The sequence below is a fragment of the Cornus florida genome, unplaced genomic scaffold, assembly GCF_030987335.1.
Source record: "Cornus florida cultivar Cherokee Brave unplaced genomic scaffold, ASM3098733v1 CherokeeBrave_3.0.0_Hap2_Chr11, whole genome shotgun sequence".
Taxonomy (NCBI): domain Eukaryota; kingdom Viridiplantae; phylum Streptophyta; class Magnoliopsida; order Cornales; family Cornaceae; genus Cornus; species Cornus florida.
Window position 1 is genome coordinate 85,377,056 of NW_026775581.1, and position 16,369 is coordinate 85,393,424.

Below are 16,369 nucleotides of genomic sequence, written 5' to 3' on the forward strand. Positions count from 1 at the left end.
AAGACTCGGAAGTTTGTTTCTGGTCTTAATGATCGGATGAGGCCGTTGATTACGGCACAGTTCATTAAGGTTTACTCTGAAGCAGTGGAAATGGCTTTGATGCTGGAAGCTGATAATAAAGAGAAGGATGCAAGAAGAGAGCAGTTGAAGCAAAAGAGGGGTGCAGGGCCATCTTCAGAAGGATCTTCTTGGAAAAGGAACAGAGGCGGTCCATCTCAGTTTCAGGGACAGCAGTCTGTACGATCTGCTCCTACCACTCCGTTGCCAGCTGGGTCTGATAGGAGTGCAGTTGTTTGCTTTCAATGTCAGCAGCCTGGGCATTACAAGTCCAGTTGTCCCATGAGATTGACTTCAGTTTCTTCAGCTCCGAAGGCTTGTTATGGGTGTGGCCAGCAGGGCCATTTGATTCGGGACTGTCCGAGTCAGGGAGCAGGAACCACTAGTGGCAGAGGGTCACGGCAGAGGCCGTTATAGTTGACTACGGTTCAATCAGGTTTCAGACCACCGCTGCCACCACCACAGCCTGCCTTATCTTCTCAGGGTTCACGACCAGCTAGGAGGGATACTCCTACTGTGTCGGCACGACAGTCTGGTGTTCAGATTAGTAGTTCACAGGCACAGGCACCGCAGGGGCGTGTCTTTGCCCTTGCATCATCGACTGATGTATCTCCTGGATCTTCAGTTCTCCGAGATATATTTCCAGTGTTTGGTTCTTGGGCTCGTGTTTTGTTTGATTCTGGTGCATCTCATTCTTTCATTTTATCATCATTTGCACTTGCATCGGGGTTAGAGGTTAGTTTTATGGATCGGGCGTTGTGTGTTGATACGCCAATTGGAGTTTCAGTGTCTTTGAGCAGAGTCGTGAGGGACTGTTCCATTGTGATAGCCGAGCGGACTTTTGTGTTTGACCTTATCCTCCTGGAGATGACTAGCTTTGATGTCATTCTCGGGATAGATTGGTTAGCTTCCTTTCATGCCACGATCGACTATTTCAGAGGAAGGGTTACAGTTTGTACTCCCGAGGGAGACTGTTTCTTCTTCGTGGGAGATCGAAGTGATTCCCACATTTCATCGTTTTATGGAATTCGTGGACAGAGTCGTGGTGATTACTTTTTGGCTACCCTTATAGCCGAAGAGGATGATGTTGTGGAAGAATATTATCCTGCAGTTGTTCGTGATTTTCTGGATGTGTTTCCAGAGGATTTGACAGAGTTGCCTCCACACCGAGAAGTGGAGTTCTCTATTGAGTTAATGCCAGGTACCGCGCTGATTTCTATGGCACCGTATCGTATGGCACCAGTTGAATTGGAGGAATTAAAAAGATAGCTTGATGATTTGAGGATGAAAGGTTTCATCTGACCGAGTGTGTCACCATGGGGCGCACCGGTCTTGTTTGCTAAGAAGAAAGATGGTTCTTTGAGGTTGTGCATCGATTATCGGAAGTTGAATCGCGCCACTATCAAGAACAAGTATCCTTTGCCAAGGATAGATGATTTATTTGATCAGTTGAGGGGAGCCAGTTGTTTCTCCAAGATTGACTTGAGGTCTGGCTATTATCAGTTGCGGGTTAGGGATGAGGATATCCCGAAGACAGCATTCCGTACACGGTATAGACACTATGAGTTCCTTATTATGCCTTTTGGCTTGACTAATGCTCCAGCGGCATTCATGGACTTAATGAACCGCGTCTTTCACGATTACTTGGACCAGTTTGTGGTAGTTTTCGTGGATGACATTCTTATGTATTCACGATCTCGGGAGGAACACGAGATCCATTTAAGTATTGTTTTACAGATTTTGCGGGAGCACCGGTTGTATGCCAAATATGAGAAATGTGAGTTTTGGCTACAAGAGGTGAAGTTTTTGGGACATGTTGTTTCAGAAGGCGGAGTGTCAGTTGATCCATCAAAGATTGAAGCTGTTTTGAATTGGGAGCAACCCAAGAATGTGTTTGAGATCCGTAGTTTTCTTGGTCTAGCGGGTTATTACCGGAGATTTGTGAAAGATTTCTCCCGTTTGGCAGCGTCTATGACCCGTTTAACTCAGAAAGGGATTAAGTTTGCATGGAATGAAGCCTATGAGTCATCTTTCCAGGAATTGAAGACAAGATTGACTACGGTTCCAGTGTTGGTAATACCTGAGCGTGGCTTGGGTTATGTGATCTATTGTGATGCTTCACGTGATGGTTTAGGGTGTGTGTTGATGCAGGATGGTAGAGTAGTGGCTTATAGGTCTCGACAGTTAAAGACTCACGAGTATAACTACCCTACTCATGATTTAGAGTTGGCGGCAGTTATGTTTGCTTTGAAGTGTTGGAGACACTACTTGTATGGTGAAAGATTCGAGGTGTACTCGGATCATAAAAGTCTCAAGTACCTTTTCTCCCAAAAGGACTTGAACAATAGACAGAGAAGATGGGTTGAATTCTTGGAAGATTATAATTTTGACTTGCAGTATCATCCGGGCAAGGTAAATGTGGTAGCAGATGCCTTAAGCCGAAAATCTCGTGGAACTTTGGCCTGTCTGGTTATTCGGAAGTGGAAGATGCTTAAGGATTTGGTAGAGATGGGATTGTATTGTTTTGATGATGATGTTGACAGCGAGCCGGCATTCTTGTTTAGTCATGTGGCTCAGCCTACTCTTATTGTACGAGTGATTGAGTCACAGAGACAGGACCCGGATTTAGATGCCATTCACGCTTTGATCTCCAGTGGTGAGACAGTGAAAGATTGGGCTTTGTATACAGATGGGGGTCTACACTTCAGGGGTTTGTTGGTGGTTCCAACTGTTTGTCGTGAGGACGTCTTACAGGAGTTTCACACTTCCCACTTTGCAGTTCATCCAGGTGGTACCAAGATGTATCACAATTTGAGACGTCAGTATTGGTGGAACGGGATGAAGAAAAATGTTGCACAGTTTGTGGCTAGATGCCTTACCTGTCAGCAGGTGAAGGCCGAGCATCAGAGACCAGTCGGTTTGTTGCAACCATTACTTGTAGCACAATGGAAATGGGAACATATTGCTATGGATTTTGTGACAGGTCTTCCAAGGTCACGAAGGGGCAATGAGTCCGTATGGGTCATCATTGACAGATTGACCAAGACGGCTCACTTTTTGCCTATTAAGGCAACAGATGATGCAGAGAAGCTTGGTGTTCTTTATGTGAAGGAGATTGTAAGGTTGCATGGAGTTCCAGTAACCATTGTTTCAGATAGGGATGCTAAGTTCACTTCAAAGTTCTGGGAAGGACTTCAAGCAGCGTTTGGTTCAGCGTTACATCTGAGTACGGCATTCCATCCACAGACTGACGGTCAGTCGGAGCGTACTATCCAGATTTTAGAGGATATGCTTCGGGCATGTGTGCTTGACTTGGGTGGTAGTTGGGAGGATCACCTTCCACTTATTGAATTTGCCTACAACAACAGTTATCAGGTGAGCATTCAGATGGCTCCGTTTGAGGCGTTGTATGGTAGACCTTGTAGGTCTCCTGTTTGTTGGACTGAGGTAGGCGAGACAGCAGCCTTAGGACCTGACATTGTACTCGAGACTATTGAGAAGATTAAGTTGATAAGACAGAGGTTACTTACAGCTCAGAGCCAACAGAAGAGTTATGCGGATAAGCGGAGACGATCGTTATCCTTTGAGGTGGGAGACCACGTTTTTCTTCAGGTTTCTCCACGGAAGGGATTGATGAGATTCGGGAAAAGTGGCAAGTTGTCTCCACGATTCATTAGACCATTTGAGATTTTGGACCGTGTAGGAGAGGTTGCCTAGAGACTTGCTTTGCCACCACAGTTAGATAGGGTCCACAATGTTTTCCATGTATCGATGCTACGGAAGTACGAGCCAGATCCATCTCACATTTTGAGTTGGGTTGATGTAGACATTGATGAGGATGTTTCCTACGAGGAAGGACCAATTCAGATCCTTGACACACAACAGAAGGTGTTGAGGAATAAGACGATACCCATGGTGAAAATCCTTTGGAGACACCACGGAGTCGATGAGGCTACTTGGGAGCTCGAACAGGAGGTTCGCTCCAAGTATCCAGAGTTGTTTTCTCCTCCAGGTATGGCTTGATTTCGGGGACGAAATCTTTTAAAGTTGGGGAGAATGTAAAGTTTTTGACTTTATCTATATATATAATTAGTATAATGACTTTTTCAACTGTGGGGACCACCCATTACACACCCATTTAGTTCCAATTTGCTTTCTCTCTCGGACAGCTTAAATCTCTTTCTCTCGCTGCTTCTGTCTTTTTCTTTTCTTTTTTCTTTTTCAACTTCAATCCTTGATTTCTCTCTCAATTCTTAGCGGATTTAGGTGCCGTTTGAGGCAAAACGAAGCCCACGACGAGCTCTACGCATCCATACGAACAATTCCAGATTTGGTGCCCTTCTTGGAGTTCGAAATTCAAGACCCATTTTAAGGGTTTTGTGCAAATTTGAGGTTGGGACACCTTAATCCACTACCTTCTTGTTCCATTGTGAGTTATAATCATTTGTTGTGCCAAGCATGCTTAATTAGAAGTTAATTGTATCAATGATTATTTTAAACGTTGTCTAGAGAAATTCATGTATTTGAATGTGAGTTGTTTTATGTGTAAAGCATGCTTAAATGTATTTTGTTATATCTTAATGTGTTAATAATTACTTGGGAGATGTTGAACATGTTGAATGTTTAATTTTATGGTGTAGAATTTTAAATGCCATGACATTGAATGTATGGAACATATATACATTCACATACCATTGGGTTTGCATGAAATGGGAGAAATTGTTCTTGAAATAAATATGGGGAATTTCAGGGAAGTGTTTTTGATGAAATGGTTTTATGCGAAACCCGGTCGCTGTGGGGTTACTAAAGGGTCGGAGGTTAATATAGCCTAGAGGGGACTAGGGAGTCGCCCTAGCGTGGTTGAGCTAGCTGGGCCCCATAATGATGCCGCGGGGTTACCAAGGGTCAGGGACACTAGCCAATCCTCCTCTCGTGTCGCGGCGGGGCTACCAAAGGGCGGACTGTATTAACAGTTTGGAAATGATGTTTTGGATTATGAAAATGGGGAGCGACACTAGCATGCATTGCATCTCATACCATTGCATTGGATATACTTGAGATTGAATCGTTATGCTGTATTATTTCCCGACTTTGTATGATCCCCATTTCCCATTGGCCTATGCTTTGTTTGGATTCACAAGGACACAAGATGTGTGTCTTAAGTGTCACCTGCTGAGCTTTATGCTCACCCTACTATTTATATTATTTTTTTCAGGTCTTGGAAATGAACTGGTGGATGACAATCCACCTCAAGCTTGAAAGTTGTTAGAAGGTTGTTTGCTATTTTGTATTTTGACCGTTTGAAAGACTTCTTCAGAATGTCCATTGGGAAATCAGTATCCAACACTCACTTATGCAGAACATCTTGAAGCTAAAAATGGATTATCTTCCACCGACTTGATTGGTGAGGGAAGATATCATTCTGTCTATAAAGGAATGCTCAATTCTGGTGAACAGGTAGTTGCTGTGAAGGTGCTCAACCTTCAACAACATGGAGCCAACAAGAGTTTCCTGGCTGAATGTGAAGCATTGAGGAACATTCGCCACCGCAATCTGCTCAAGATTATTACATCTTGCGCAAGCATAGATTTTAAAGGAAACGATTTCAAGGCTTTGGTCTTTGAGTTGATGCCAAATTGGAGTTTAGAGAGCTGGTTACACCCAACTTTATTTGAGCAAGATGACTTGAGTTCATCTGTGCTACCAGACTCAATGAGCTTGAACCTAATCCAAAGGCTAAACATTGCCATTGATGTGGCCTCTGCATTGGATTATCTTCACCATCATTGTGAAACAACAATGATTCATTGTGATCTAAAGCCAAGTAACGTTCTTCTTGACAGCGAGCTCTGTGCCCATGTTGGTGATTTTGGTCTGGCGAGGTTTCTTATAGCTACCAAAGATAAATCTGATCATACATAACCTAGTCTATCAACTGGAGTTCGAGGGACAGTTGTATATGCTGCACCAGGTAATTTATTATATCCTATATTTATTAAGTTTATTTTGTTTGATATATACTCTCTTCTTTTTTTTCTTTTTTTCTTTTTCTTTTTTTTATAAATTCTTTTGATATATACTATCATTATAACTTCATATGGAAATTTACTTAATATTGAACCAGAACCTAGGAAACCAGATGATAAGTTGATGAAATTATTTAATTAAATTCACTTTGCATTACCAAGTTGCCGAATTTTAGTTATAATATTTCTCTTCTGGCAGTGTCAGGGATTGAAAAATTTAGGAAATAGTAGGTATTGAAATACACACTAATATTTGTTTCGAATTACAGAATATGGTATGGGTGGGGAGGTGTACTATTTCCAATTTTTCATATTTTCCATTTTCTGAGATTTTTCCGTCTTTGTCTTGTTTTGCGTGCCGAACACCGTAGAGTGTGCCAGATGTGACTGAGGTTGGTTGGAGCATTTCCTTGAGCTCAGAACTCTTAGAAGTGCATTAGTTGCATTTTTGACATTTTTTTTTCCGTTTTTCGGGCCAGGAGGTCTCAGGTAGGACCCGCTACTGGGGTCGTTGTGCACGAGATTGCGTTTCGGGTCCATTACATTTCATGTGTAATTATTCTGGGCATATTTATTTGATTATATGAATTTTGTGTGGTGGTAAAGTTATTGTTGTATATGTGTGTGTATATATATATTAAAGAAAAGTGAGATTTTTTTTGGTGGGACCCACATGTGATTCATTTTTATGGTGTTAAGACCATTTTGCACCATCAGTTTCTCTCTCTCACGCTGTAATCTATCTCTCCCTTTTATTTTATTTTTTTCTTTTTCTTTTATGCCTCATTTTTTGGCCAATCGGTCGGGTTTCCGGTCTTGGTTCCTTGATGGAAAATGTTCCTCTCGTCGTTCTCTATCACACAGTCAAAGGATTTAATTTTTGGAAAAATGGTGATTATTTTATGAAATTTTGAAAATTTTCGATTTAAGGCTTCAGAGGGGGGTTTTGGACCACTTGGATCAGATTCCGGAGGCACGCTTTTGGAATAGTAGAATCTCCTCATCATTGGCTACGTTCCCACTGAACAGTTTTTCGTTCCGCCGCCGTTGACCGGCGTTGACTTCCGTTGACCAGCATTGACTGCGTTGACCGGCATTAACTTTTTCGGCATGGATGCATTTTGGCTACTTTTGAGGCAAGGATGTCTAAACTATTAAGTTTTGACTTTAGTTGAGTTCGTATACTTGAATTCTTGATAAACATGCTTAAAATGATAAATTTTGAAAAATTAAATGTCGGTTATGTGTTTACGTGCTAATGCGACGAAACATGCTCTAGATGATATTAATTGTGTATGTATATATGTACTTAGTTACAAAGTTATTTAATGAACATACCTTGCGTTGAATTTGTTTATTAAGATTACATAAATATGATGATGAGTATGTATGGCTAAACTGATAAAGTGCAAGCATGGTTTAGGAAAAATGAGGTTGAAATGATTCTTTTTAAAGAAATGTGTTTTGAAAGGATTGTGAGGAAATGATTTAGAAATGAACCAGATTTCGGGAGTCCGGGCTAGCTTAACCTAGAGGGAGCGCGGCCCGGTGTAGGGCGTGAAAAAGTTGATACTAGACTCTTTAAGGGTTGCTAGGCTTTGCCAGAATTGGAACCCGGGATAGCTATCAATCTCGCCTCGGTAAAGTCGGGTTTCCGAAAAGTGAGTGTTGGGTCGGTATAGACCAAGTTTGGGATGGGATGCATCACACATCATATCATGTGCATGATTTTGAAGAATTGTGATATGTGACTACGTATATTGATTATTATGTTATAAATGTTGTACGGACGGCAATTGCATGACCCCGGCTTCTTTTTTATTCCCGTTCTTTGGTTATTGGCTCAAAGGAGTCCAAAACCAGTGTTTTAGGCATTACCTATTGAGCTGTTGAGCTCACTCCTTATCTTAACATTTTCAGGAAACCGGAGGAGTATGGACGTATGACTTGTATCCATGGACTTAGACACCGCTGCCATTCTACCTACATTCGTGAGTTTTCTGTGATTTTAGTGATTTGATGTACTATGAGTCTTGGAATGACGTATATATTTTATGCATTGACATAGGAAAGGAAGGTAACGCCTTAGATGACCTCGGGTTCGGGTAAGGATCTGGTAAACGATTTGAACCCCCGGGTTCGGGTCGTTACAGGAGGTTTCGACATAAGGTGATGTGTAAAGATATGGAATTCTTTTATTGGAGATGTTTACTTTAAAAAGGCCTACTAGTAGCATGTTTACCGACAACTTTAACTTTACCCTTCGTAACTATGCTAAGATGGCACTTGCAGATGGAGTAACAGAGATTGTCAATTCCCTACTGATATTTGAAAAAGAAGATATGCCTGAAAAGACCAATGAACGTAACATTGGGAGAATAAAAGAGTGCTTGGTGTCAATCCTTAGAATTGGAATTGTATACTCTTTTGACCCACCAAGAGAACGGATGGATATTAGGGGTGTTCTCAATGAACTCCACAAGATTAGAAATGCATTTCGTGAAATAAAAAGCTCGTAGTAATGACCTTGTGGGACTGTTGAAAGTGTTGTTTGGTTGGAGGTTCTCCCTCAACATTTGGGTACTTTTAGCATGCTTGAAAATATTATATCCTTATGTAGAATGAATTATGGTTGTAAATGAGTGTTCTATTTTACTTGAATGAAGAACTTTGGAATAAAAATATTGAAACTATACACAAGGGTTACCCTTTCAACCAAAAGACAGAGAGTTTGTGTGGGCTCGCAGACTAAATTACTTGTCATACTGTTTTTTAGTTTTTACATGAATTATATCTTTTTAGTTTTTTGGGTAACAAAAATAGTTTTATTGATCAATTAACATAACAGTGGTGCTACGAGAAACACCGACAACTAAGAACAAATCAAAAGTCACGACATAAAAGTAAACACAGAATATCCAAAGAACACAAAGATTTACGTAGTTCGGTGTAAGCCTACGTCCACGGTGAGGATCTGGTGAAAATTTTCACAATGCAAAAAGAACAGATTACAAGTTTCAGCCGTTAAACCCTAACGCTCTCTCTCATAATCTTTTCTGCGGTTTTCAGTATTATTATCTTTTTTCACACCCCAAACCCTAAACATCCTTAGACACTGGGTTACAAGCAGGGGCGGAGCCGGGATTGCAAAGTACGGAGGGCTAAAAATAATTAAACCTATGATTGCTTAGTGTGTCATCCATGCTCTAAATACATAATTATCATGCATCAGTTATTCAATTAAACCCAATAATCTACAACTTTCTAACATATTTACACTTCCAAACTCTAACATATTTTTACAGTCAAGAATCCATTGAAGTTTGCTTCATACAAGTATTAAAACAAACAACTACAAGAGTACAAGATATATATATTCCTTATCAATAAATTCACATTAAAAAGTAAGACCTATGTGCTCTGCCCTTGACTAGTTATTAATCCATTATATAGTAAATTACCCAATTTAACAAGAAATTATCAAGTCATTAATAAAGCCCTTTATATATATATATATATATATATATATATATATATACAAAAATAAAGTTCAATATTTCACTGGATTAACAATAATAATCCATGATATCCATCTACTTATGCCTTAGTGCCTTACACACGAAAAGTTTAAGTCTTCTTCGATAGACTAACAATATGTTTTGATTTACTGGGTTGGGCCCTATTATATTTTATTATGGTTTATTTTGTGATTGGGCATGTCTATGGTTCGCGGGCTTGCTCATATTTAAGGTTTGACCTTTGTAAATTTTATAACTCTTTTTATTTATAAAAATATTATGGATTGGGTTGAGCTGATAGGAAGAGAAAGAGTAGTACACGGGCTTATAGGAATAATAGTACTAAATTTTTTTTTTTCAATTGGACCTAGGCTGTAGCCCAGGTTAGCCCATTACTAGTTCCTCCCTTAGTTACAAAAGAATTCTAGAATGGGGTCCATGACCAACAAGAAAGAAAAAAGGGTCAGTTTTTTATTTTTATTATTTTTCACACCCAAAAACAACACCTTCCGTGGCACTATTCCGCAATAAGTTGGTCCATTGTTTCGGCTATAACATCTTTGGCTTTACACAAACTAATTCCAAGGTGAGTTCCCTGCCAATCCGACTCATTGCTCAACCATCAGAGTCATCGATATATCTCTTGTAGGAGAAATTCCAACTGAAATAGGGTTATTGTTTAAACTTTTACAATTGCTTCTTTATAGTAATCATTTCACTCCCATTTTTATTTGGGAATCTCTCCTCTCTTAAATAACTTAATCTGATGTCTAAACTTTCTAATTTACAATATCTTAATACCCTTCAAGAACATTTTTTTTATAGTGCAATCTTTAACTATTACTAGTATAGAGCTCCGAAAAAGAATAAAATAATAATAATAAAGGGTAAAGTACAGCCACACCCCCTGAGGTTTGGCAAAAGGACACTAAGATGAAACTTACCTATTTTTTGGACAAAGACACCTCCTGAAGATTCAAAAATGGACAAAAACACCCATTTACATAAGAAATTGACCAAATTACCCTTTGACCGTTTAGGAGACTTTTTTAACTTTAAAATTTAATAAATTTGACCAATCTACCCCCATGAAAATTTATGCATAAAAAAAAAGTAACCAAAAAAAAAAACTTTATGTTATTCACTTTTTTTATTTACTTTATAAATGTCCCAACTTCTTAAAAATGCAGACGTCTAAAATGATTTTTTGATCCAATACATATATTTCAAATAAATTATATTTTGTTATTATTTCTTTTCTTTTTCTTTTTTATTTTTAAATTAAGATGCTTAATTCTTTCATCTAAAAAAATTTATCCAATCTCTTTTCCTTAAAAATAAAAAATATAGTACCAGTATAACTTTATGCATCTTAAATTATATATCAAATATTATGCATTTCCCAACATAAAAGGGAAAAAGATAATAATAAAACAAAGGGGGAAAAAAAAAAAAAAAAAAAAAACAAAGGCATGCATAAAGCTATACTGAAATCTATTTTCTTTTATGTTGGAAAATGCATAATATTTGATATATAATTTAAGATGCATAAAGTTATACTGGTACCATATTTTTTATTTTTAAGGAAAAGAGATAGGTTTAATTTTTTTAGATGAAAGAATTAAGCATCTTAATTTAAAAATAAAAAAGAAAAAAGAAAAGAAGTAATAACAAAATATAATTTTTTAAAAATATATATATTGAATCAAAAAATCTTTTTAGACGTCTACATTTTTAAGAAGTTGGGACATTTATAAAGTAAATAACAAAAAAAAAAAAAAAAAAAAAGGTGAACAATATAAAGTTTTTTTTTTTTTTTTAATTACTTTTTTTGTATGCATAAATTATTCATGAGGGTAGATTGGTCCAATTTATTAAATTATAAAGTTAAAAAAGTCTCCTAAACGGTTAAAGGGTAATTTGGTCAATTTTTCATGTAAGGGGGTGTCATTGTCCACTTTTTAACCTTCAGGGGTGTCTTTGTCCAAAAAAAAGGTAAGTGTGTTCTTTTGCCAAACCTCAGGGGGTGTGGCTATACTTTACCCAATAATAAATTAAAAGAATGGTACATTATTCACGCTAACATTACACAAACAATTTGATCAACGAGCTTAGATTTTATAGAAAGAAATTTCAAAATCTAAGCTACAAATCCAGAAAATTGAATTGTACAGTTGACAAGAAAATGAGAACGAGTAATTACATGGACCGGTGTTTTGACAATGTGATGAGAGAGGTGGTTGGGGAGAGCGTAGGGGTCGTGGTCGAGGTCAATGAGCGCCGAACGGACAAAATACCGGAAAGAATGGTGAACGGGATGGTGTCGTTCGTGCTAGACGATGCCTTGGTACAGAGACACCGGTTCAGTTCCTTCGGCGGCGGATACATTAGCGACGGGCGAGGTGACAGCCGTTGGAGGAGTGAAGATGCAGTGCTGCAAGCCTGCAACTAAAGAAGGGTGAAGGAACAGTAAACATTTGTCTTATAATGTGGTTGGACATTTGGGCCTGGGCCTAGTTATGCTTTATTTGCAATGCATTGCTTGGTGCCTCTATTGTCTATCTCATTAGTGGGCCCTGCACAGTTTTATAGTACAATACAACCAATTTTTACCTTTCAATAAAAAAAATAAAAAAATGTGTGATGGTGTTGTGAGTCTTGTGACTCGTGAGTGTAAAGGGCCAACCCACCCTATTGTTATGGGCCTAGAGATTTGGCGCAGCGGCACGGCCCGTGCGGCACCAAAGCGTTACTTCAGTTCGCGCAAGCGCCCTGGTCAGCCACCACGACCTGCCCTCCCAAGGATACATGCTGACTGGTTTTGGCCTGCCATGGCCTCGTCAGGGGAACGGCTCCAGCTCCGGACCAGTTTGTGCAGGGATGGCCAACTCCCTTTTTTATAGTCAAGTCCACGACCAGCGACAAGTTCCTCACACTCAACTGAGTCGACCTCTCTTAGCTCTGAAGAGGTTCCATCCTGTGCTCTTGCATGCCCCTTCCCTGGAACCATTCCCAGTCAAACTTTGCTCTTTGCCAACCAGCATGCGTGTCTTCTATCCTCCAAGATTCTTAGGAATCACTTCGTGACACTCTCCCCAACCCAAATCATGCGACACCCTCGTCGCAGTGCAGCAATTCACTACTGCGTCCACTTCCTTCCAAAGTCTACCTCCATGCGGTATGCTCGTCTTCCCACCATCGTTTCTTTGTGCAGCTCCCTGCACTGCACTCGCCAATGATAGGCCTCGGACCAAGGGGACGTCCACTCTTCAAGGACATGACTCTTCTCCGTCATGCCGCCTTCGCGACATCCTGAGTAAGTAAGGGCCTCCTGCAGACTTGATGCTCGCCCTTCACCATGGTTTGCATCACCCAAGGACTAAGCATGAACTTTGGTGCGCGCGGCCCTCCGGCCCTCCAGTGCGTAACTTCAACGGACGCCTCTTCCTAGGGAGATGGAGGCTCTCCTCCAACAGCATTGATTCCTCCTCATCAACGCAACTTCAGTGCACCATCTTCATTCTCTGACCCCTCCCGGACCGACAAGGGGGCACCCCACCATGCTTTACCCTAAGTCCTGCTCTGATACCATTTGTCACAGGCCTAGAGATTTAGCGCAGCGGCATGGCCTGTGTGGCACCAAGGCACTGCTTCAGCTCGCGCAAGCCCCCTGGTCAGCCACCACGACCTGCCCTCCCAAGGATACATGCTGACTGGCCTGCCATGGCGTCGTCAGGGGAACGGCTCCAGCTCCCGACCAGTTTGTGCAGGGATGGCCAACTCCATTCTTCATAGTCAAGTCCACAACCAGCGACAAGCTCCTCGCACTCAACCGAGTCGACCTGCCTAAACTCTGAAGAGGTTCCATCCTATGCTCCTGCACGCCCCTTCCCTGGAACCATTCCCAATCAAACTCTGCTTTTTGCCAACCAGCATGCGTGTCTTCCATCCTCCAAGCGTCTTAGGAATCACTTCGTGACACTATGCTCTTGAGTTCGATTCTTTCATGGCCTAATTCCTAAACTACTAACGCTCTAATCCCTGATAATTAAAAATAAAATTAAATCAAACAGCAAATTTATGATTATTTTTACTAAAAATGTTCACCAGAAAAGGCCAATTGATGACATGTACACGAATAATTTTAGCCTCCACAACTAATGCTAAAATGGGCTCTTTTAGGATCAAGTTGTGGAGATTCTTGATCATCAAAATATATTGGAAGAAGAAAAAGAATACTATCAAATCAGACCAGGCAAAGTAGAAGATGCAGCTTTTTTACTTTGACAATAAGGGTGAATCCGAAAGTTTGCAATTATATTAAATGTTAGCTACACTAAAATTTTGGGATTGAACAATGCGAGTTATAAGGTAGCGACTAAATTAAAATTTTATAAATATACTGGCATTTTGCAAATTTTTGGTGATCATGGGACTTTCTTAACATTTTTTTAGTGAAGATGCCTGTAACGACCCGAACTGGGAATCAGAATCGTTAACCTGGTCCTTAACCAAACCCAATGACACACTAGGGGTAAAATGGTAATATAAGAGGATAATCTACCCTTAAACTAGTCAAATGAAGTTTGAAACAATCATTCTAGTCTTTCCATGATGTTCGAAGAGGTTCTACGGTAATTGGTTATGATTTTCCAAAAGTGCCCTTACTCAATTCAAGGGAAATTTCGACACTGTTCCACTAAAATAACCATATCTCTCAACATGAATGGAATTTGAAGATAAAGTTAGTCTCATTGGAAATCTAACTCAAAATCTTTGAAAATGGACTCAAGAATGACCCTATTTAGGTTCGAAACAAAGAAGGTATGGCCGTACGAAGTCAGGTGATCAAAGCTGACAAACTAACAAGGCAAAATGTGTACACTAAAGGACTTGAACTGGTTCAAGATGGGTAGTGTGCCCAACCATGAACCAAAAACACCCCTTAACCGGTTCAATGGCGCTGAACCAGTTCTAGATGACCGAACCTAAAATTTAACCCAGAAAAGGCCTAAAACTGTGAACATGCACCTGAACACCCCATTTGGTCTCTTGGTGACCTTATTCCAAGTCTAAACCTATCCCAAATCATACATTTAACATGGAAAAATAACACAACTAGGTATCATTACATTCTAATAAAACTGTACATGAGTCCATTACACCATTTAAAGTTAAACAAGTCCGTTATACATTAAAATATGGCCTTAAGGCCTTACATAGGTTTCGAAATTTTAATTAGACCATGAGATACAAAATGGCACCTAATACAATTTACAATAAAAGGGTAATATATACATCAAGCACAAAAGAAATTCAAGTCTCCTTCAACCCGACTAAGCTTGTGGTGGATTGTCGTCCGCCACTTCCTTTCCGTATCCTGAAAAAATGTAGAGGAATGAGCACAAAACCCAGTAGAGATTGCCTAAAGGGCATCTCCTAAATTAAGTAGACGAAACGCATGCTTAGACACGTCAATGAATAGAGTAGGAGAATAGGGATTTTGTCGGGATCACACATCATCAATAATTAATAAGTAATCCATTATCAACCATTTGAAATAATGCAATGCATGAAATGGCTTATGCAATGCAGTCCACACACATACACTCACACACCCAATCTACACACCGAAAACGTACTAACTAGCCGGACTTTGGTACCCCCGCCGTCCCTAGGGAGAATGTGCTAGTTGTCCCTGGCAAAGGGTGACTCCCTACTACCATTTAGGGCCCAAGGTAGCTAAATTACTCACGGGTACTTCCCATGTCCCTATTAACTAGTTAGCACCACCGGCAAATGAGTACCCCTCCAACTATAGGGTTTAAGTAAAACCTTCCATATTAACACCACCGGCAAAGGAGTACCCCTCCAACTACCGGGTTTGAGAAAACCTTTCCTCAAAACTTCTTCAAAACTTTTCCAACTCACATCACCAAAATTTCCCTCACAACACACCCAGTGCTCAATGCCAATGCAACGACATTAATGCCATGCTCACAATGGTTCGCAAACTTCAATAGTCATCATTGCCCACTTATAACCATAACTTTATCTCCACATGAATTGTTACACAATCATCAAGTTATGAACATACATGGCATTGACAATGATACAATTATTCTACAAGTAAACTTATGATCATCAAAACCTCAATAGCACAAGTTTAACAATTTAACATTCACATTAGCAAATTTTACTACACATTGCATACTTGCCCTTTTTAGAATACTAGAAATGTCAATTTAACATCAAGTAGCATGCTTGTGCACAATTAGTCACATAGTCATTTAACAAATGGAATTTCTCATCACATATCCACCATTTAGCACTTAACAACTAACAAATTTGACATACATCATCAAATTCATAATACCCTAACATGCTACCACAAAATTGACATCAAATTGGCATGTAAAAATTAGGAAAAAATATAATTTCAACTACAAAATTAGAGGACTATGCAAGTTAGACAACTCTACCTTAATTAGAAGCAAAAGCCCCAAATTTTGAAAATGCTAGAGTCACCAAATTGAAAATCGGCACCGATTAACTTATAGCCCTCGTCGAGCTTTTTAACTTTTCCTTCAATGGTAAAGTCTAATTCTAATGGGAAAAAAGTGAAATCAAACTCTAAAACTAGAGTTTTAGAGAGAAAAAAGGTGTAGAGAGAAAGAGTCTCTTTCAGCTGAAATGGAAGAAGAAAAAGTGTAGAAATTTGGCACTACAATGTGCTATCATATGTTTTTAGTCAATGATGGGTTCTAC

General features: G+C 39.7%; 1 protein-coding gene across 1 annotated transcript; it reads left to right on the forward strand.

Annotated features, from left to right (window-relative positions):
* The first annotated feature begins 2,746 nt into the window (after positions 1-2,746).
* LOC132281454 (probable LRR receptor-like serine/threonine-protein kinase At3g47570) lies at positions 2,747-7,097 on the forward strand. The gene is made up of 2 exons (XM_059783153.1): positions 2,747-2,767; positions 5,365-7,097. The coding sequence occupies exons 1-2, from the start codon at positions 2,747-2,749 to the stop codon at positions 5,977-5,979; spliced, it is 636 nt and encodes a 211-aa protein (XP_059639136.1). The 3' UTR covers positions 5,980-7,097.
* The last annotated feature ends 9,272 nt before the right edge of the window (positions 7,098-16,369 follow it).